The sequence below is a fragment of the Manduca sexta genome, chromosome 21, assembly GCF_014839805.1.
Source record: "Manduca sexta isolate Smith_Timp_Sample1 chromosome 21, JHU_Msex_v1.0, whole genome shotgun sequence".
NCBI lineage: Eukaryota > Metazoa > Arthropoda > Insecta > Lepidoptera > Sphingidae > Manduca > Manduca sexta.
This window is the reverse complement of record NC_051135.1, coordinates 6,295,676-6,318,986: the sequence shown is the minus strand read 5'-3', so window position 1 is coordinate 6,318,986 and position 23,311 is coordinate 6,295,676. Positions and strand designations below refer to the sequence as shown.

General features: G+C 34.1%; 1 protein-coding gene across 1 annotated transcript in view; it reads right to left on the bottom strand.

Moving 5' to 3' along the window:
* Positions 1 to 15,783, bottom strand: part of LOC115445252 (lachesin) — a 46,387-nt gene extending 30,604 nt beyond the window's left edge. Inside the window, exons 1-3 of the mRNA XM_030171469.2 lie at positions 15,530 to 15,783; positions 4,183 to 4,310; positions 2,653 to 2,838 (exon numbers count right to left, since the gene is read on the bottom strand). Of these exons, the coding sequence (XP_030027329.1) occupies positions 2,653 to 2,838; positions 4,183 to 4,310; positions 15,530 to 15,638 (423 nt within the window). The 5' untranslated portion in view covers positions 15,639 to 15,783. The remainder of the gene's footprint in view (positions 1 to 2,652; positions 2,839 to 4,182; positions 4,311 to 15,529) is intronic.
* Between the last annotated feature and the right edge of the window lie 7,528 nt (positions 15,784 to 23,311).

The window sequence follows — 23,311 nt, the reverse complement described above, 5'->3', positions numbered from 1 at the left end:
TGTACCTTACGAATATCGTTCAATATTTTAACAGAAATCCGATTTGTAGATACTTATCTAAAGAAACCCAAACGAGAAGTTATTTACTGTACACCGTTATATCTTCACAAGCGAGCCGAAATCTAAGCTGAGAAATAAATTCGGATCCGCATGATTCGGGTATCTTTATCCCCGTACATTTCGTTTGTAACGTAACGTTATATACTGCCAACTGGCTTGTAATTGAAGTGCACATATTGTTTGCAAAACTCATGGCACAAATGGCCATCATAGGAAATGATAAGTGGTCACCAACACAAAATACCAATATCCCTTTTGAATCGGTGCCAAAAGTTGTTACGTTAATTTCTCATCGTTGCCCACACAGTCCCTATACGCCAGTGACGGGTGTTGCGCGTTCACTTTTTCGACGCAACTTATAGACAGTTTGCGACTAGTTACTGTCCAACGGCAAAACACTAATTACTTTTTTTGTTTTAACTTTTCCTGTGGTTTGGCGCAGTCGAACCTCAATTAGTGCAATTCTGTCACGCGTTTTGTTTGCCAAATAAATATGAGTAAACAATGTAGTGACACATTGTCTTCATTGAATGTAAACAAACTTTCGCAAGACGTCTTCATGCGCTGAAACAGCTTATAGATCAGATTCATACACCAGATGTAGAAAAAGATTCCAACAGCTATATTGTATTTTACGCGCTAGGTCCAAAAATAAACTAAAGACTCCAGACTTCATGCATTAAAATAACCTGTTCCATTATCAGTAAATATTTACTCTTTTAAAATATAGTTAATTTCCCAGAGAAATTGTTAAAGCCTGTTACGCAACATACGAGAATCTACTACACAATGCAAGCAGAATACAGTATCCCCAAAGGCGGCGGCTCAGGTAGACCTTTCGTAATAATATTGTATCAAAGTCACATCGCAGCTGACTGCGAAGGCACGTCAGGAATGATGCCCGCCTCTGTACAATTTTCTCTGAGCGTTGACATGTTGTTGATGAGGTTACGCCGCTGTTTGAATTTAGTTCGAGCAACAATTTGCCGTTTTGTAAAACATTGTTGACATGCTATAAAATTTTGTACCGACGATCTTATTGGGGTCGTAACTGAGGTAATGGATGTTCGTCACTTTATATCGATCTGTAGTGTTTTTCCATACGGTATGCTACAGTAAAACTGATTTCATTTGGGTTTGCTTACTTTCTATGTAAAGAAAAACTGTAAACTAATGTTAAGTAAAAAAGTTTATTGTTGTTTAAGGAAAATAAAGCTTATTAATATTATTATTACGTCCTTTGTTATTAGACTTGATAAATTAACTTATTTCATAAAAATCGTTTTAATAACACTATTCGCTTAATTTAGGCGAGTAGAACACAGCCGTTGTGTTTGCTATCTATTACCCAAAATCGTTCAACTATAACAATTAACGATTGTTTGCCGTATTGATATTGATCTGCAGCGTAACTTCTATCCCATTTGATATAACAACTACATCGATGCTATGACCTAGTTACAACGATGATTTGACAAATACATAGTTACTCTAATAGCACACCAATATAGATAATGTACACCATTCCACAGACAAGAGAAAGGAAAACATTTTCGGGAGCAAACTTTTCAAAACTGCATGAAATATGCAAGAAACAAAAGCGAAATATGTTTTTCGCGTACGTCAGACACAGTGAGAATCATAATGCACAGAATACGGATATAATTCATCTGGTAAAACGTTTGGCACGTGACATCGACTGCACAAGTCTCATTGCAAGCTGACGATCCGGATCGATTGCATAAATTTTAATATTAGCAGGATCTACCGCACAAAGTCAACCGGCTGGAAACTGATTGTAATTACTGTCCATTATTGATAAGCAATTGATGCTCTAATTAAATGGTACTGCGGTAATCATTAACTGATATGACAGTAACTGCGACGCCATCAATTGATTCGTTTTTGAATTGCCAATTGATTTTATTAATTACATAATGTGAAATGTTAATCTAGGGTATACGTATTTAACGCGCTGAGCAGTTACGCGTTTGTCATTATCGCTATAGGTAAATGTGGAATACCGATTAGCATTGAAATTGGATTAAACTTTACAATACTTGCAATATGATCTGCATTATGAGTTAATAATGCATATTACATCATATAGTCTGTTACAAAATGTCATCTTGATGCAACTAATACATTTTTAGTCCTAAACTTATTAAATAAAGATTTCTATGGCTACGCTATGAGAGCTTTTAATCTTTTTAGAAATTTCTATAACATTTTCTTTACGGTAATGCAATAAAATAATTTATTTGAACCTGTAAAATGTTATACATTGTTGGATTCCGTCAATATTAACTCTACCACCAGTTCCGAAAGCAGTTCTCACCAGAGAAGAACGGGTAAGAAACTCTGGTGTCGCTCTTTTTAAAATCAATTTAAAGTATAAACTACAGTACATGTTACACAGAAAAGTAACATGTACTATAGTTTATACCTTCAATTAGTTATATTTATTGTTGTTTAGAGCAGTTAATTTATATGCTCATAAAATCCTCTCAAGAATCATGAAATATAATACTTACAGTACCCCCCCATAAAAATTAAATCAAGCGTAAACTAATCGATACATTGACCACTAACCTGACTCATCATAGGATCGGTGTTGATCTGACACATGTACGTGCCAGAGTCCTTGGGTTCCACGTTATAGATGAACAGCATCCACGTGTTGTGACCATTGTGAGTCACCAGCAGCCGAGGGTTAAGAGTCACCATGCGCGTATGAATCGCCAGGATTGTTTTCGTGTCTGACTTTATCCAGGCCACCTGCAAGGGAAATAATTGAATATTCACTGCATAGAAACAGAAGTTTGAAATTATTGTAAAATATTAAAATAAATATTTCTTTTAATGAATATATGTGAGCGTCATTAGCTCCTGTGTTTTAGCATTCTATGTAATGTAGACTTTAATAATAAAACTTAGATGTAGTCATTTACTTCATAAATATTTTCATTTCTGAAGCTGACATAAATAGTAACTCTAAAAGAACTGCATGAGCCGTAAACACATTGTAAAAATGCGCAAACATTTTAATTACTTACTTGGTTTACAACCCCACTATATAAAAGCAAAATTATATTACTATAACCCAAGCAATTCGTAAAAATGTTTCGAATAACATTCATACGCTGAAATTGAAATTGAAACAACGTTCACTAAAATGCCAAATGATTAGCACGCGAAATGTTAAAAGTTAACTTTCAAGCCAATAAAAATGGCTAATCTTAATTACCGCACCAACTACACCAAAGCTAAAGCAAAAACTTAGCCCTAACATATCTATAATATCTATATTACTTTTTAAAATCTTAATTAAGGTGCTTGGTCGTAATTTCACGACCATGTTTTATTTATTTTTTATTTATTGAATATTTAACATGCTCAATAAAATTACAATGGTACATTGTTAGTCGATACCGGCAAAAAACCAGTTAGGTTTATATTGATGCCATCAGAGTTGACATGGTAAGTAGTAAAGTATGTTAATAAAATGACATGTCGCTCCATACGGTGGCTTTCACCGGTGTTCACTCACATTTCATTGAAATCATGAAATGTCGTTTAATAAAATCCTAGCCCCTTCCGACGCAGGAACCGACAAAGAACTATTTATAATGCCCAAATTGAAACCCAAATTATGAGGCCCACTCCGCACACACTCCGACAAGACATGATGTACGTCTACTCTAGTCTACAATATTAAATATAAGTAATGTGTATTTAGCTGTAATTAATAATAATATATTATAATATCGGCCCTGTATTATATACTTGTCCACTGCGGAGCACGGGTCTCCTCTACTACTGAGAGAGATTAGGCATTAGTCCACCACGCTGGCCTAGTGCGGATTGGTAGACTTCACACACCTTCGAAATTCCTATAGAGAACTTCTCAGATGTGCAGATTTCCTCTTGATGTTTTCCTTCACCGTTAAAGCGAACGATAAATTCACAAAGAATACACACATGATTTTTCAGAAAAGTCAGAGGTGTGTACCCTTGGGGATTTGAACCTGCGGACATTCGTCTTGGCAGTCCGTTCCACACCCAACTAGGCTATCGCCGCTAGCTGTAATTGTATTCAGAAAATTAAATATAACTTATTACCTTATAGGTGCCGAGATGGTTGACAGTACACGTGAAGTGCACGTCCCTCCCTTGCGCCACCGTCAAGTTTTCGAGAGGAGACAAAAATTCCGGCTCTTGTTCACTATAGCCGGATCCTTGCAATTGACCTATTAAACAAAAAATTTCTTGAATACATAATAGAGTGCATTTTTAAACATTCGCGGAATTTTATTAGTATCTAATAAAAATAGGGAACTTAGAAACTTAAAACTAATCGATCGGATCCATAGATAGACAGATGAATTAAATCGAAGTTAAATAAATAAATAAAATAACATTTATAAACTATTTTACAGTGAAATATATTTCACGAAGAAACACAAAATAACATACGGATTTTTATTCAGCCAGACTTATACGACTGTAAAATTACGACCGGCGCAGACGTACTTAAAACATCTGCGGTCATGTAAACACATCTTTATGGCATTTTTGTTGAATTGAAGTTGAATTACTATTTCTTTTCACATAACACGAAATCTTGATTCGAACTTCTAACTGTAATAGTTAAAAGTTTGCACTTTGAGTTCAAAACGAGGTTTTTATTGCAATCCGATACGGAATAATATACGGAAACTCAATATAAATGTGTTTCTAGCAAGAGCACTACCTTCTAGTCTTTACACAGTATAAAACTGCAAAAATATAATATATTTATATTTTGCAAACGTCTTGGTAAAAATACTGTTAATGAACCGTAAAAGGGACAGCATAGTATGTCACCATTATCTCCGCCTGGAAATTACAACTTTTTCCTTTTCTTACATAACTTTTATTATTCATTTCCGACCGCAAAATCAACTTAAACTTAAGACTATTGGTCACAAAATATATTAGTATTCCTACACGTATTCAAATCCATGTCAGACGTCTTATTATTTGCACAAATACTTTTGAATCCAACATCCAAACCCATCATCAATATTTCCATTTTATACAACCTCGCATTTTATAGTTGTCCCGAATTTCTGTATACGGAATAAATTAATTAACATGGACAAGGGCTCTCTTAATAAAGAATACAGTGTACACCAAAATCAGCTTTATTTTCAATGGTAGACAAATACAATCAGAAGAAATACAGGTTGAATTGGCCTTTCAAATTGGTTTAAATTGGGTCAGGCTTGCACAAACAAAAGTGGGAAAATTGCTGACTCTGCCGAATAGTATGGCAACTGATCTACTTTCATTAAATAAATATCTGCAGCGGTAATCAAATTCCGAACTGAAGGCATAACTTTAGACCAGCGAGGCCGTAAATTTTGTAATAAACGGCGACGGACTTTTTCTTGGATTATAATCCTTGCCCAGTTGATGTTTCATAGCTTAGAATACTTAGGTACTAACTACTAATGTGCTAAAATGTCGAAAGCGTGAAGGTCATATCTCCGGAATGTTTACTGCCCAAATAATTTGAATTCTTCTGCGTCAATAAGAAGATAAGGTCAACAGTAATAGCTACTAGGAATTGCCAAATTACATAAATAAAAATAAATAATTTTACATGCGAATTTGGAAACGATTTCACAGATGGTAATGCATACATAAGTTTACGATTGAATCCAGTATGCGGCGGGAAGAGCCTTACTACCTTACAAAGTAACGTGTTTACATAAATAAATTTTAATAACACATTGTCTCTTTAAATTACAGAACAGTAAAGCAGGAAAATATATAAGTTATTTATTTCACTTCAATTTCCTGTTAAATCTAGCAAAAGCAAATGCAATGTAGTAGAAGCGGTGTTCAAACTATAAAGTACTGAACTATTCGCTTACATAAATGTTCTGTCTAGACTTGGAGATAAAACTAGATTATGATAACCCACTTTTTCCTATAACACTGAAACTGGAAACAGGTAACGTTATGCTAAGCCGAGATATATTATTAGGTAATGTTGATATTAAACTTGGTAAGGTTTTGTCGTACTCTACTTTCTTTGACTATTAACTGTGACGAATATCAGTATTTTTTAAAGAAGGGAATGTTAGACTAAGGAATTTAACCCGTAAATACGCCATATAAAGTCGGCATCAATATCCAGCCTAATTATCCGATCACTTTTACTAAAAATGGTATCGGTCCTGATTATAGATTTAACACTAGATTATGCCCAGGATCCTTTATAAAACCCTCACAATGAGTGGGGCAGTGACGGCCCATTTAAATAAGCAATGAACATTCGCCATTTTCGGCATACGACTTTCGGCCTTCGGCGATTAGGGACGTAAATCGGAAGGCTTGGTGCATAAAAAGGGTCACACTAAATGTCCCATACTGTGACATCAACACGATTAATGACTTCGCGTGGGATTTTGGAACGCCGAATATGTTCGTTCAATTCAGTTAATGTGGCCGAGAGATTAAATAAATTTTTCACTTTTTACTTGGCCGAAGTTCGAATGACGTGACCTACTTAGCTAATTAAATAGGCAACTGGCGTTATCCAAAATGTTCATCAGAAGTAGAACAGTTATTGCCCATACCGAAACGTGTAACAAGATAAAAATCTATACTAACATTATAAATGCGAAAGTTTAAATATTTGTTACTTAATCTCGCCAAAACGGATTTTAATCAAATTTGATACAAAGATACAATATAGTCTGGAATAGCATAGAGGTTTCTTTTTGAAAATGTATATCGGGAATTTTAACCCGGGTAACTTTTTACGTGTGTGGAGCTGGGAGCAACAGCTAGCATAAAAGAAGCGTCCAAATTAATAATTTAAGGCTGTGAAATTATAAATTAAAGGTATGCCATGTTTAATCATTTAACGAAACATTATTTACGATTCTAATTCCACGTGCTACCAGTTTGTTAAGAACCGAACCTAGTTACATTTTGAAAATCTAATTACTATCCTCAGCGAACTTCTCAGTACTTAAAACATTTCTATGAGAGTATAAACCACTAATAGAATATACGATTATTGAAAAGATATTTCGAACTATTACGTATTAATTTAAAGTACCAACGTCTCTTTGAACAGCGCTGACGTTCACTGGAATCGATAACTATAGTCTATAATTAAATTATCTAGTATACGTTTATCGTTCAATACTAATTGTTAATTCTAGTAACAAACGCAATTGTTTCGTTACATTTTGTTGAAATACAAATTGTACTAAACTTAATCAATATCAGTTCGATATTTTGTCCTAATTTAGAATTTGACACGTGGCACGTTTCAAATCCCAAATTGCTGTTAAAAAAAAGGTAATAAAAATCCCGCTTTATATTTTCCCGGGATAAGAAGTAGCCTATAGCACACAAGAGCAATAGCTTGAGTGAAAAAAATCGATTGAGTAGTTCCTGAGATTAGTATGTTAAAATAAACAAACAAAAGCTTTATTAGTATAGACAATATCCTTGATCTTCCATACACTATGAATTTATAAATTTATTAACATTCCTGAGAAATATTTTTAAAACAATACTTTTCATTCTTCGTCACCCAGTCCAAATAAAAATTTTATAATTTAATAAAACTATTGAAATGAATGTTAAAGTGCCCTACCGAAACATACGACCGATTTGAAGGGCATTGTAGCCAGTGTAACTACTGGACATAATGAGACTTAACATTTCAAGGAGACAGCCCAGTAGAATACCAAACAATACTTTATAATGCAAGGTGTTGGATCCTGTTTCTACTGTTTATGAGCGTATCGCTTACCATCAGGCATACGACGAGCTCGCCTCGTCATTCAAAGCAATAAAAAAAAAATACGACCACGATATGACATATGAGATCTATGTCTTCTATCCTATACAGCTAGTCGCGGTCGCCAAGTGCAAAAGTCTACCTTAAAACTTTGCTGTGTTTCATTGGCTTAATCATATGCCTCGTATTTAAAAAATCGTTATTAATGCACGAATATTAAATAATCCTCTGGACGGCAGCTAATACGACTTTTTGTCATGAAAATTCATAATGTTTTGCGGCTTTGAATTAAGCTCGTTACGGTTTAACCGGTTTTGCGGTACACCAACAAATACAATCTCTCAAGCAAATATAAACCATAGATGATAAAATTAGCTTAATTAAATATCAATTCATTGTTAATTACAATTGGTTCAATATTTTAAATTATGATGTCGCTGTGATGTACTTTTCGGTGAATGTGTTTCTGAAATTATTTGACGCATAATAAATGATAGATAATATTACACTAACCTTTACCGCATTTTGAGCTAGTCTAACTATATTATAACTATATATTATAAGGAGCAACTTGTTAATTTTGTATGCTTATTTATTGATTTTTTTTCTAATGTTTCGCATCGTAGAAATACGTAAAATTCCATCCGTTAAAATATAATAAATTGTAACCAGACCACTTTTGTATCAAAAACGTAACACTGACCTACACATCAAATTATAAAGAGACCGCATCGTGCCAAAGCCAGGTGCAAGAAATGATTTATGTACGACAGTAAGGCGCACACTGCACAATGTAAATAAAAATGCACATAGAACGGCACTACGGAACTATTTCCTTGGTTCCGCATCAATTTTTAGATCAAAACAACAAAAGTTCGAGCGATATAAAAACAAGCCCGACACATCGCCTGTACCTCAATAATATCCAACGGACTATAACAGAAACCGATTCCCAACCTAGTTTTCAGGCCGTTGTACAATTTTCCAAATCACTGTCGGCAACAGTACCACGATAATGGAACAAAACAGTGAGTGTTTACAGTAGAAGGCCGCTTTGTAGCACGCGTCTCAGCCCGCCTGTGTCAAATGAAAATTAATAACGCCCGATACGGGAGCGTTCATTAGGGCTGTCGCTTTCTGAAAGTAATATTTTACCGCGCAAAAATATATACGGATTCTATATGATATGTTTAAAGCTATTTGCTTTATAGTTAGTTCTTTATCACTCAAATAGTACGAATATTTAATCTTAAGAGTATGAGTGGAAAAAACGAATGTAAATAGTGATATTATTAAATATTGTTTTAGTACTTCTCAGATTTATACTCGACTTGTAATCCATATGATATAAGAAACCTTCACTGAATGGACTCTTTCTTTATTTTTCTAAGCAGCGTACAGAAAGAATTCTGTTTCGACATTTGATAGTGTTTAACTTTCACTAAAATTAATCGCCAAATACAACTAAGCCATCGACTCGCTATAATAGAAGAGATGGTTAGAATCCAACTGTAGCAAAATATAGATTATAACGTAATATAAGTTTTAAAAACAGCAATAGAAAGATCTCTTGTTACATCGCGTTTTGTTTTAAGCACGACTATATGGAACAACAAAAAACTTTATTCTTATTTGCTAACAAAACCTAAAAGGTTTCTTAGTAAGAATTTTTAAATATTTTCTTTGTTATTCTACTCTATGCAGACTACTCCACTTTAATTAAAACAAGTGAAATAAATGTACAGTTTCTAATATGTTAAATAAGAACCAGTGGTCATAGATCTAATTCTCTGTGTTAAAGTAAATTACTTTGATACTTTTATAGTTATAAGTGGCTTTTATCTAGGGCAAATGAAAATTAATAACTAGAGGGCAGCACCGCTTTTAACTCCGCTGACCGACACGCCCGTTTGTCTTGATAACTACAAGCCTAGGGTAGATAACATTATTCCTTTCTTAATACATTTTAGGACCCTAAATTGGGTACGAGAATACTTTCAACATTTTTACAAGATTTGAAATTATGTAAGAACTAATATATTTAGATAAGTAAAATGTTTCTTAAAGAACTCGGTATGCCATTCTACTACACCTGTCTTCCAAGAGATTGATCTAACATCTTATTAATTATAGCTTTACCCATACACGCTTTAATAATGAATTTGTTGCGCACATATGTATTTAATCATTGTTTATATTTGAATTTCTTTAATCCAAAAAGTTGCTATAATCTTTCAAATTAACCATTATGCGGTCTGCTGTGTTGATGGATCCTTTGGGAAAAAATGTTAAAAGGAGGAAATATTTTTCTTGGCAAAAATGAAGTGTACAAAAAAGTTAGGTAGTGGTATATTAGAAGTTTTTTGCACAGACCAAAGTTAATATAGTGTCATCTTGTGTCACATGGCGGAACTTCTTTTTTTTTGCTTAAGTTTGGATACTGCAGACTGAAGTTTTACATACATTATTCTAATATAATATTATCACCTTTATATACTTTATGATAAAAATGAGTTTAGAATGCTTATTTTACTTTCACTTAAAATTAAACAAAACATTTTATGCGTTATACAAATACGTAAGTACATATAATTAACGTACAAAAACAAATATTTTGAATCAAAATCAGCCGGGTGGAGCCGTCGAGTAAAATGTGCCACGAAGATTACGCGCAACCATCATAGAGCTGCACTCCTATTTCAATTGATTAGTTCCCACAAAGGTAGAACACGTCGCTAACACGAAATGGGAAAATCATAAGCCGATCATCCTCATTAATGCGGCTAAACATTATGTCTATAGATTTTAGTCAATTGAAAATTGAGGCCTTTGGTGTGCAGTAAATCAAACCAAAATCTGGCCGTTTTTGGTGACATTATAAAATCCTAGACTGTAATTACACTCTAGAATCAATCTTTGTCGGAAACCTATAAGTGATTTTAACGGTTATCCGAAATGACTTTAAAGGTAGCATAAATATTATATTTAAAAAGTTTCAGACTGCATCAGTCATAAGCCCTATGCAGTAACTACACTATCTGATGCTAACGCAGAACATGCTAGATTTTCCCGACACGCATAATATAATCCATGAACTTTACTACCAGAGCAGATGCTCGCCCGGCAGCCCCGTCACATATTATTTTTAATCTCAACAATCAAGCCTTCCCGTTTCGTACCCTCCGTATCCGATTACGCGTTCCAATTATTCAGTATTTCACGCTCATCGACGTCTATAATTACATTCTGATAGAATTGCGTTAAATTCACCACACGTGCCATCACTCATTTCCATACAATTAATCCAATGATTAGCTGTAATCCTATGTGGGTTTTATGCATATCGTTTGCATTGAACATAATTGATGTTATTCCGTTTGTTTATCCAATAGAATTTATATTGCAGTAAATCAGTTTCTGTTGACTAGTTTATGTAGAGTTGTTATGGCTTATGGCAGGTTAATCCACGTTTAATTTAAGGGTATTGTTATGGTTTAACAGCTCATCGCGAACAATTATATATATTTAGTTTGATAAGAAACAATTTCGTGTTGTTTATAATATTAAGTTTGTTACGCACGTAAATTTATAGGACATTGTAAAATGTCTTTTAACTTTGACCATACAAAAATAAATTTATCTCGCCGACTGTTTCCAACAATAAATATAAAAGTGATTAAATATTTACTGTAATACAAAATAACTGTCTTTCTGGCAAAGAATCCGTAATTAAACATTTTACGCGGCACGCAACCGGGATGAAGCGAAAACTTTAAACAATTAAAAGAAAAGGTTACATTAAGCGTTTCCAATTAAACTCGGAATCCGGTGAGGCTGCCTTCTGTGCGGCTCCTTACGTCTCGTACGTGAGGGAATCTGGAGCGGTATTGCTTTTAACTGCACCACGTTTCTAGACGTTAAAGTGCAACAATTTGCCGGGTCACGTGACGCGCTAGTCCGGTCCAGTTTTAGCGCACGTTCCACGAAGACAGACTGAAAGAGGATCGAAACGCTTCGCTCACCGATTGACTGACGGCAGCATTATGGATGACGTCACTCAGGTCTATTGTGGTTCTATTTGGGTTGGTTCGGTAAACACGTTTGTAGGTGACGTGAAATGATTGTGGCACCGTGTTAATGTCGGGAATGACAGTTCGGTTCCAGCTATTTCATGATGGAGCGATGCTATTGATGTTAACGCTGAATGTAAACCTCGTGGTTCATGAAGCGACGTTTGGTATTCGGTCGGAAATCACAAATAAGTTGAAACAAATATCTATCTTGTTGCTTATGGTAGAATCAAACTACTTACAATAATAGAAACGTACATCAATTTAATGAAATAATAAAAATTCGAATTAATATGACACAAAATAATAACACATTCATGCATTTCCGAAACAATTCGCTACATAATCCATTTATGTAACATTTAACACTATTACATAAAAATGACAATATAAAAGCCTGTGTTAATTCAGATTCACGTTATGCTACATTTTGCGTGAAAGATTAAAAATGAACACCGTGACCGGTGGCACTCGGACAAGTGAATTTTCTGCAATATTCGTATTCTGATTGTTCATAAGGTTACAATTGAGGATTTTTTTTATAGCGATTTATATCTTTATATTTTATGATCTTTTCAAAATTGTACTCGATAACATTGATGCTATATTTTATCGAACAGAAATATTTTATAATTGAAAAGATTTTTTTTCTTTTAAATATCAGTGGTTTTCACTGTTCCTCTTTAATTCAAACATTTTCAATATCTTAATTAAATATTACAAGTTTGTCGTCCAAAAACATGGTATGTGCCTGCTTCAAATTTCACTATTGGAGTTAGTATCTAGGGATCACGACCGGCTCAAACATAAATATAATTTCGGTATTCAAAAAACTGAGCAAAAATCTTTGCAATAACATATTATAACTCCAACCTAATCACATATCCATGCCTACAGAAAGCAAATGTGTCCTTTTTCTTTTATATCATGCCTTTCATAATTTTCTATCAGTAATTTCACCAATTTTGAGTAATATTAATAAAGTATATGAAATAAAAGTGACTGAATATAGAAACTGTTAAAAATTAGCCCTTTTTCTTTTATATTATGCCTTCCACAGTTTATCTAACGGTGATTTAGCCAATGTCGAGTTATAATCATATCGGATACAAAACATAAACCAAAATAAGCTCAATTATCTATCGTCACCAATGAAAATTTACATTCTAAGAAACAATGCAATAACTGACATTCATAATGAAACGATTACCACAAAATTCAAGAGAGTTTGCATACTGATTTAGCTAAATGAAAACTTGGATTAGAGTTTGGTGAAACATTTTAAGCGAATTCGCATTAGTTTACATAGAGGAAGAGAAAATTAATGCTCTCAAAGAGGCCGGAGATGTCGGACAGGATATTAAGCTTTTCATCAGGGTCCAGGCTAGCCATTAGCGTCAGTAGCGTTCATTTTAGTTGCCACTGTCCAGCTCGCTTTGGTCTACCTAGGCTAATTGACTAACTCAGCACAAAGCGACCGAAATACAAACCGAATATTTAGTTAGAATGCAAGAACTTTCTGTTACACTTCATTAGTGTGGTTTAATTTTGTGGTTGGTGTATTTTATTTGAGTGTAATCGTTTTAGTTTTTAATTTTAAAGGTATAATATTATAGAGGATATCTTGTTTCAACATGCTTAAAGTACCTACAGCTCTAATTATGTATAATTTTAGGTATATATTTTCTTTATTAGGCCCGGCAACCGATTAAGTACTTAAGTCTTCATCACCCATAAACACCATGCTAGAATAATTAAAGATGCTGCTGCCAGATTTAGAGGATAATAATAGGAATTAAAGAAAGAGGAAGGGTGTTTGAATCTCCGGAAATTTCAGCAAGCAAAGTGGTATTGCCCCGGTCGAAGTGGTATACAACCGGTATAGAAAAATATGGCTATAGTGTGGCCCTGTAATAGCCGGCAAACAACTTGAGCACGCTGCCGTGTGGTGGGAAATTTTTAAAAATGTTAATGTAGCTCCACTAACGTTTAAAAAACACGCATCTCGAGGTAGTAGGATCAAACTTCTTGCCGTCCCTTATACCATTAAAAACGCGCCTAAAGCCTTTAAGCATTCACATGTGTAAATATAACTGTTTACTTCAAAACGTTAAATTCTAAACTCTAATAACTGTCTACCCGCACTCCAAGCGCATATTCAAAGCGAGCCGTAGGTTTATTTTGGATGCATATTTACACAAACATACGTTAAGTACTCCAAATAGTTAGCATTCGACGTAAAGCGTGTTACCACATCGTTACGTGTGTATAAATTTGAACCCTCCTTTTAGAGTAAACGACATAAATAAACCACTGCTTGCCTCTAATCTTAAACAACTGATGCTAAGTACAGTGTGAGTTATGTTATGAATTTGGAATAATAGTTTGCCTTGGAAAATGGAGTTATGGGAAATGTAGTATTAAATAAAGTAATGAATGAGCGCAAAGCATAGAGTAAAGTAGAAGCGAATGGAGATTCGATTCCCAGCTGATCACGAATGTAATCGAAAATTCTCGGCTACATTTGATGGTCACCAAAAGGCGACCAATAATGTCAAATTATTGTGAAATTTTACACAAATAGGTATCATTTACTTTACTAGCTTTTGCCTGCCGCTCCGCCCACGTGAAAACATTTTTCCGGTATAAATGTTTTCCCGTAATAAAATGTAATCTATCGAGCTCAGTAGTACTACAGGTTCCTATCAATGATTTGTTTTTTAAATCGGCTAAGTATTTCCTGATATTATCGCGTTTAAACAAACAAACTCTTCAGATTTATAAATTAGTATAGATTACTAAATAATTTTTCGTTTCGTAATTTATTTTTTTTAACTTCGTCTGTAATCTTAAAACTAAAAGAATCCAAAGAAACGACCATTCATAAATGACTACTCACTAATCTTCTCAAAATATTGTTTGTATACATATTTTAAAACAACACAAATGTTACAATTTAATTAACTCGTTGTTCGTAATTAATGTTACCTTGTCGACGTTTCTAGAACGCGTTATTTTCTCACTCTCTGCAATTCGAACAATGTATGATAGAAAGCTTTTATCTGTATTAGTTTCAGAACAAAATTTTAACAATATATTACCGGATTACAATTCAACTTGGACGCCCTCATATTTCAAGACTAAGTTTTATTTTATTTTACCCTCTTTTGTTAACGACTGGCAATTTTAAGCAGTATATGAAATACACCTCCTCGTGTTACTATACCTTTTTTAATCAAAACGAATGTTGTTGCGAAAAAAATTTCGTATTCATAGTATTTTTCATAACATACGCTTGTATGCGACTGTATGATATTTTAACAGAAAACTAACGGTTTGACATCAAAATATGTTTTTGTTTTTGTTCACATACATACTATATTATCTCAAAATTACAAATATGTGTCATATCTATAATATATAAAACTAAAAATATACTTAGTACCTAAAACCATAAGGTTTATCATTCATATAGCAAATATAAATCCAATAGGTCAACCAGCAAATATTCAGACCCATTCTAACGTCGCAATAGCCGACCCTTTCCCGACGCAGTCTGGCAAAAATTAATAAAGTAGGTGTCACTCACCTGCCACGATAGTGAGGAGTGCAAACGTAGACACGAGTGGTAGACCGCCGGTTTCCATGGCAACGGATCGGGAGCGTCGCGCTGATTCCGACATGACGTCACTGGACATTTGACTCACAAACTTTCTTCGTTTACATCGCTGTGACCTTTTTTGTTTATGATAGTTATGGTGTGTTTAGTTGCGTTTCATTTTATATTGATAAAAATATATTTCTATCTTATGTTGCAAAATTATTATCAACACCGTTTTCTATCATGGCAATCTGAAACAAGAAACATACATAATATAATACACGTTACAAAGACTAAAACTTCCGGCTAAAGTGTCTTTTCCTGGATTAGTAACTGTTTCATATACTATTTCCGCGTTCCGAACTTTCTTACTGGTCATTAGATTCGGTTTAGTAGTTAAGCCGTAAAAAGGTAGGAGACAAGCTTCCCTCGCGACATTAGTGGGGATTAACAGTGACACAACTTTTACTGGAAACGGAATAGTATACAGTAATTTATCCACAAGAATAATATCGCAGGTGCAGCATAGTGCAATGTCCCATAACTACACGTTACATAGGCACACAATATGTACCAAGAACACATGGTAGTTTTTTATTAGAGCAGTTTCCGCGGCACAGCGTGCGCAAACTGAGATAAAACAGGAATGATTGCCGCTCTGTCGCGATATTGTTTCAAGTGTTTTGTTCCATTCTGCTGGCTCCTCGGTGCTTTTTATTCATCCACACCCGAACTGTCGTATAAAATCCATCCGACTGACTCAACATTTCGTTGCCATAACGAGTTGTGAAAATACGACTGAAATAATGTCGAACACGAGAAAATTGCTCCAGAGGACACGTTTTTGTTTGAATATATTCCGATGTGCGGCGCTAGATTTAATCGGGCCTTTTAGAATTTAATTACTGATACGAGTTTAAAAACAATGAATATTATGCTTTATTTCCGTATGTGTTAAATATTGGAACGCTATTTTTAGACTTCGTTGGTAAATTGATCCGTATTGGTACGTGAAAGATATACACTATTTTCTATACAAAGATGTTGGATTTTAGAATTATCGCGAAATGGTCTTACGCGGTTTCCAAGTACGGATAACCACCGTCATGGGCACGGGTAATAGTTTACGGGGTGGATGTTTGACTCCATCAATAGAACGAGGCTCTCCGGTGGGAAGGCGCGTCTAGTCGCAGCATCTTTACGTGCGGGCGGGCGCCGCGACAATAAACAATACAAACAACCCTGGCCTGCGTTTGACACCAGCCCGTTCGGAGTGGATTAGAGCGCTCTACAGAGAGTTCGGCAGCATTTAGGGAACGTTATAGCCTTCCGCCGTGACCTGTTTTAGTTGCGACAAATAGAGATTTACGGGATTGCCGCCGGGGGATTTCAGACCGACTCTGTTCTATGTAATAAAATCGAATGGTGTTTACTTTGCGGTCGCTTTATACTCGCAGCGTTCTATGTATTTTTCCACATTCCACATTCAATATCAGCGGGTTTCATAACGCCAGAATCATCCAACTGTCAATCGATTCGAGCCTTCTCGTTCAACAGAGTGGCGGGCAAAGTTTCCAACAATTTAATCCCGCTTGAAATATGCACAAAAAAAATTGTTCCCACCGAAAGAGTACGAGTGGAACTTTGCGATGACCTTTTTTCGATGTATAATATTATTTTTTTTTGTAAAGCCAATTCGCCGTACCCGAAACCATAATAAAAGTTGGCATGTAATATCGTGAAACATAATTAGATGCCTTATAAAACGTCCGGAATTCGATAAACCTAATCGTATCAAAGCCCATATAAGGAGCGAGTCGCCCTTAACCCTCGATATCGCGGAGCGAAAACCCCATTTACGGCATTCCGTTGCTTAATAATTTTACATCCGTCGACAAAGACGCGGCGTTCTGTTATCTCACGAGTGGCACGCCACTGATACGAGTTTCAGCGAACGTACAACCCCCACCCCTTCTCTTCTCTATTGTCGTGTTTACATTGTCTATGCTCATTCCTGAATTCCGATTAACGCAAAGCTAAAACCGTTTTCGTGTATTTGTGTTCTAGTATTTCCAAAGTTGTTCACTTGTTACGATGATTTTATTGTACAGTCAGCCACGTAAGTAGCTGAACAAGTTCAGCATTTCGAACCGCTTATGCGCGTTAGGTTTTACTGATTTTTTTTGTTTTATGAAGAGAAAAAATATGGTAAGAATGCAAAAGTATAGTCAGTTTAAAGTTTTGAATTTGTTTAGTCACTTTTGTCGCTGATTATACTTGTTAATGAAATAACGTTGATATTGTGTACATATGCGATCAAAACGCATACATTTTGTAGTTATTCCGTTTCATTAATTATTTCACTCCCATACATTGTTTGTCATACTAACCTAAAATATAGGCAAACAGATATATTATGTATCTCTAAACTCACAATCACAAGCTTTGTGTAAAACGTCCTTGTCTCATTACGTATAAATTGGAAACCCGCACAAAGGTCGCCCTTCCGTCCCGAGTGCATGACACGTCTCTGAGACCCGCCACTGTTATTTAAATCCGTGAGGTTCAAGTTTCTTTATGAATTAAGTTTGACAATTTTTTCTTCAAACTTTAATATGCTAGGCGAGTTTTAAGTGATAGAACTTGGGGTTCGTGTCTAAAAAGTTTTTCATATCATATAACTCGCGACCGCTTAAAAGAGTTCGTCATTTATGAAAACTTTAATAAAAATAAATACAAGAGACTGAGGATGTCGGGTCAGCATTTTATTTATTCAAACACATTGTGGAAGTTAGTGCACGTTAGTTTTAAACGTTCTGCCGTTAGACAGTGGCAAAAACCATTCTTAACAATTAATTTCACAGAGCGTGTTCAACCTTTGCACTCCCCAGTTTCTTAATTCGCAATTAAAAAGTTAAATTGTCCGGGTAATTGCTGCTATTGTGGTGGACGGCGTCTACTTATTATTCAGAATTGCTCCTTGAAAATTTGATGAAAAATTTGCTGAGAAACCGGTTGTTAAATCACAATAACTAATTAGCTTATCTGTCGCCGTCACGCAAGTGGGGACGCACCCGCTTGGCTGTAGGGGCGCCGAGCCAGGACTGCGAGTTCACGTCTTACGCTAAGCTCTCAATATTAATCTTGAGTCTGCTTAATAAACGAAGTGAGGGACTTGGATTATATAAATTACAGAAAGTCGCTGGATATGTAACCGACGTTGACGTTCGATCTTCGCTTCTTAACCCATATTTGGGATGTATTTGTCTGAATACAAACAGTATTACGAAAATTTTTACTGTGCTACAATTGGACTGCAAGATTTTTATTGTTAAATCATGGTATTCTGTGCGTCTGTATACATTGACAACATGATTGTATTAATACTTTTTATTTAATAATACAACTTAACTTCAGGTGAAGCTATTTTTCGATCGCTTAAATCCATATTTCATTGTTAAAGAACTTATTTCCAAACTTCGTTAAAATATCAATATAAAGCATCATGAATCATAATTTATACAAAATTAATATTCAAAAGATTTTAAATAGTTATCCAATTTGTCGAATGAATATTCAAAGTTCTAATATTCGTTCCAATCAATGCGTTTTAAAATTTATTTATGCATTCAAAGGCGAAACTTCGGACTTTAATAACGAAGTAAAATAACAAAACTTTAAAATGCTTAGTGATCTTAAAACTAGTGAACGGTGACAAAGTTTAAAAAAGTAGTCGATTAATTACATTCGCTGTGGTGAAAAACTTTGCTCGTTACTGACAATTCTCTTCAATTCACGTTTAATTAAATAGTAAATCCCTTAACTTTTGAGAAGGCGAGCCTATTGATCTGTCAGGGACACGATAGAATGAAAGGTGAATTTAAAAGACCAAAGAAAACGTCGCTTAGTAAAAATTATCTCCACAGAATTAACATAAAAGGCTATTCAGCTGTATTAAACCAAACACCGTCTGTTTTAAGTCTTTTGTGAGATGCCAGACAGTCAGGAACCTGTTTATTTTTTAATCTCGCGATGGCTTGATTCGTGTTGATTTTTAATGGGTGTGCATTTAGTTTATGTACATTTATTAACAACATTTAAATTATTACGTTACTTTTTATTAAGAAATGGATTTGTATATCAACGTGAAAATAGAGAGTATTTGAAAGACGAACAATGCCTTCACTGAGCCTATAAATAACTGAAAGAAATCTTTAGAAACTAACAAAGAAGATACTGGATTAGTTAAATTATCCAAGATCATAGATATTGATGATGGAATATCAAGTTCAGTGCCAGCTGCACTGTACTTTTTCCACATTAGAAAATGAATAAGCTCCAATATTAAGAAGGTTGTATAACTAGTGCCTCTTAATAATGTTATAAATGCGGAAGGTTGTCAAGATTTTAAGATGTATGTTAGAGGCACCTAACACAGAAACTGCTGAACGGATTCAAATTAAATACTGAACATACAGTCCATTTTCTGGATTAATAACAGTTTTATCACGTAAAATATGTTTAACACACGCGAAACCGTAAATAAAACCTAGCATAAGATAGGAATGGTCAAATCATGAACATATGTAATAGAGACACTAAAACTATATTAATTGAGAAGTAGCTTTGAGAGTTACTGGAGGTATATCAGTTAACAGTTAACCCCAGAAAATGACTCGAAACGAACGATCAATGATGAGTTTTTTATTATGTTTACGGTCGGCGTATAGTCGTTCAAAATATTTCGTTTAACCTCTTTCTTGTAAGTACATATAAAATTTATTCAAATTTGGTTATATAAAAGAAACAAGTATTTTTATGTGTTCTGTGTGGGCTATCAAAACATCGACAAATCTTTTTTGTATCAGTTCGTGTTAGAGTGGCGTACACACTATAGTAGATTTTAAATACCTTTTGAAATTATCAATAAAATTATATTTCTTATTTAACTTTCAATATTAATGAATTTTAAAAAAAAGAAGCACATCAAGACATCAAAGCGCCGCCGTACCACGCATGTAGTACAACTACGCCACCGAGGCAGTCAATGATTTTTATAAAATTAAACAATTATATATTATATACTATTTATAATTAGGTATAATTTTATGTTATGCACCTCCAAAAGACTCAAATAAGAGACGCCATTTGGCACCCCAAGTCAATATCCGATTAGCAGTTTCGCCGATACCATTCCTTAATTTACATAATTAACCGTCTAGTCGGCGAAAACACTTCGATTTTCCATATATTTTATTTTTAAACTGCCTATTTATAAACATTAGGTATTTATACTTTCTCTCAGACGAAAGCAAAATTTGGAACATTGTGATTGAAAAAGATTATAATTTGTCCAATCGGTGCAGGGGTTAGATATTTTTTTTACTTATCAAATGAACTATTCCATCAAACAAAGGCATATGTTAAAAACTTTTGTATGCCTAATACTAGTAGGAAAGTATAAAGACACTTATCTAGAGTATACGTATTACAATTCTTATAAAATTTGATATTGTCTACAAATTTACCGTCCGTAAACCGAATAATCTTCTTACAAACGCTCTCATTCGTATAATGCCGAAGACAAATAACAAATAACTGTATATTATATTTTCATAATAATGATGGTGATACCGACAATACCGATTTCAATAAAATTATTGAGAATATTATCAAAAGCAGCTTAGTTTATGTTAGGTTAAAACTGTAAAATACTCCAATGAAGCGAGCGAAATTTGAGCTTGCCACGGGGATTGCGTTAATGCTCACAGTATTTCGTCAAAACTAGGTATATGTAGTATGTAATATGTTTTTTTTATAAATCTTTACCTGAAAAATATTTAAACTTACCTACATACTATTAGGTAGTTAAATCAAAAGGAACCAAACCTCAAATACGAAAAAATTGAATTTTAAATCGTATATTTTACGTGCAGAAATCCACGCTAATAAATATATTAAATAATTGTTTAATTCAAATATTAAAGAAAACTATATCCCCTATCCCAAATCATAAATCGTATTTTTATTTAAACTTAATAAGTTAACCAACACCACAATTCCATGAAAGTTTAACCACACATTAGCCGAAAAAAGAGTTTAATGTTAATTATAACGTTTTGAATAAACATTTCATTTGGCCGAAAATCCGGCGCGGCCCGCCGAGCGGTGACCAAATATTGAACCACCACTTGATCTCCGTGATCGATATTCAGAATAAATCTGTTTTCAGTTGCATAACAACGTTGCAAAATCGCCGTAGGCAATTATTTTTTGTCTGGCTTTTTCCTCTGCGAAAATAGTCTTTGTTGCGTGTAATTTTTATGTTTAATATTAAAGATTATTTTAAGTTGTTGTCGCTAGTGTATTGTTGAGTTTATCAAAGAGTCAAACTCTACCCCAAAATCTTTCGTTTTATGGATAATTATATAAGACGAAATGCTTTAAAATATATTACCACAAAAGTCCAGGAATACCGGAGGAAATGTTACTGTATAAATACAGTCACTCAAAATTTATTAATATGTGCTATATTTGTCTATTAAAACATTTTACTACTAGACAAAAGTTTCTCGTTAATATGGTCCAATAAGAGCAATGGGTCAGCAGACTCCATCTGATAAAAATTAAAGTTAAAAACACGACCAACGAGCAAAGTTTTCAAGATTGTCATAGGCACTTTCATCTCCTTGCGTCGTTCACCTCAGTTTTGAGAGTCATGACCTCCTCTCTCATGGGTACTTAATAAAACCATAATATATTTATACTGAGACAAAAAGTATTGTTAAAAAACAAAGTGCCATAAACATTTCTCAGACGACGCTAAGAACTCTATGCTAATGTTGCTATTAAATTTCACGAAACATCCCGTTATTTAACTATTGCAACTTTATGCATAGTTTATTACATTTATTTAAATAAAGCAAAATCCACTTTCAAACTGTAAACTTTATTTACTGGAGCCAATTACCCTTAAGCCGTTATTCTCGCGAAACTTACAAAGAGCTAAGATATGTTATTGTCTTTAAACGTAAATTAATTAAAGTAAAGGTTTTTATGTGTTCTTATATAAGTTTAACTTAAATACTGTTGTTTTAGCATAATAATTAATAATATGAAATATTTAATGGTATAATTTAATGAGTTATGTTTACACGAATGTTAGACATTGCTATAAAACTATTTTTCTGATTGTATCGCGGTTTTTTATATTATATTTTTGTTCCCGATGTTTCGAAGACTTTGCAAGCTTCAAGGTCACAGGAGGTACTGAGGTATTGGTTGTCCGAAAAGACAAAGTTACAATATCTACCTAAATTTTCCAATTATTTAAAAAAACGTTTAGCGGTTGACGGTCCGACTTAATATAATTGTAAATTATAGATAGATACTGTAACTGACTTTTCGGACTACCAACACCTCAGTCCGGCCCGACACCATAAAGACTGCAAAGTCTTCGAAACGTCGGGAGAAAATTATAATATAAAATCCGAAAAATAGTTATATTTTAAATAAATTAATAGTGAAATATAATAAATTAATAATTAAAATCTCTTATAACAAGCTAGGCTAAAATATTTGTAATTGGTCATAAGATTTACAATACAAAGACGTTCTGGGTTCGAGCGTACCTGTTCCGTGTTCTTTTTGCTGTCCATTTCTGACAGGTCTCAATCCCATCACTACAGTGGCGAAGCGTCCGTACAAGCCGATTCCTATCGGCTTCCTTTTTAAGTACATTTACGATTGTCGTAGTTTTTGTTTTTTCAA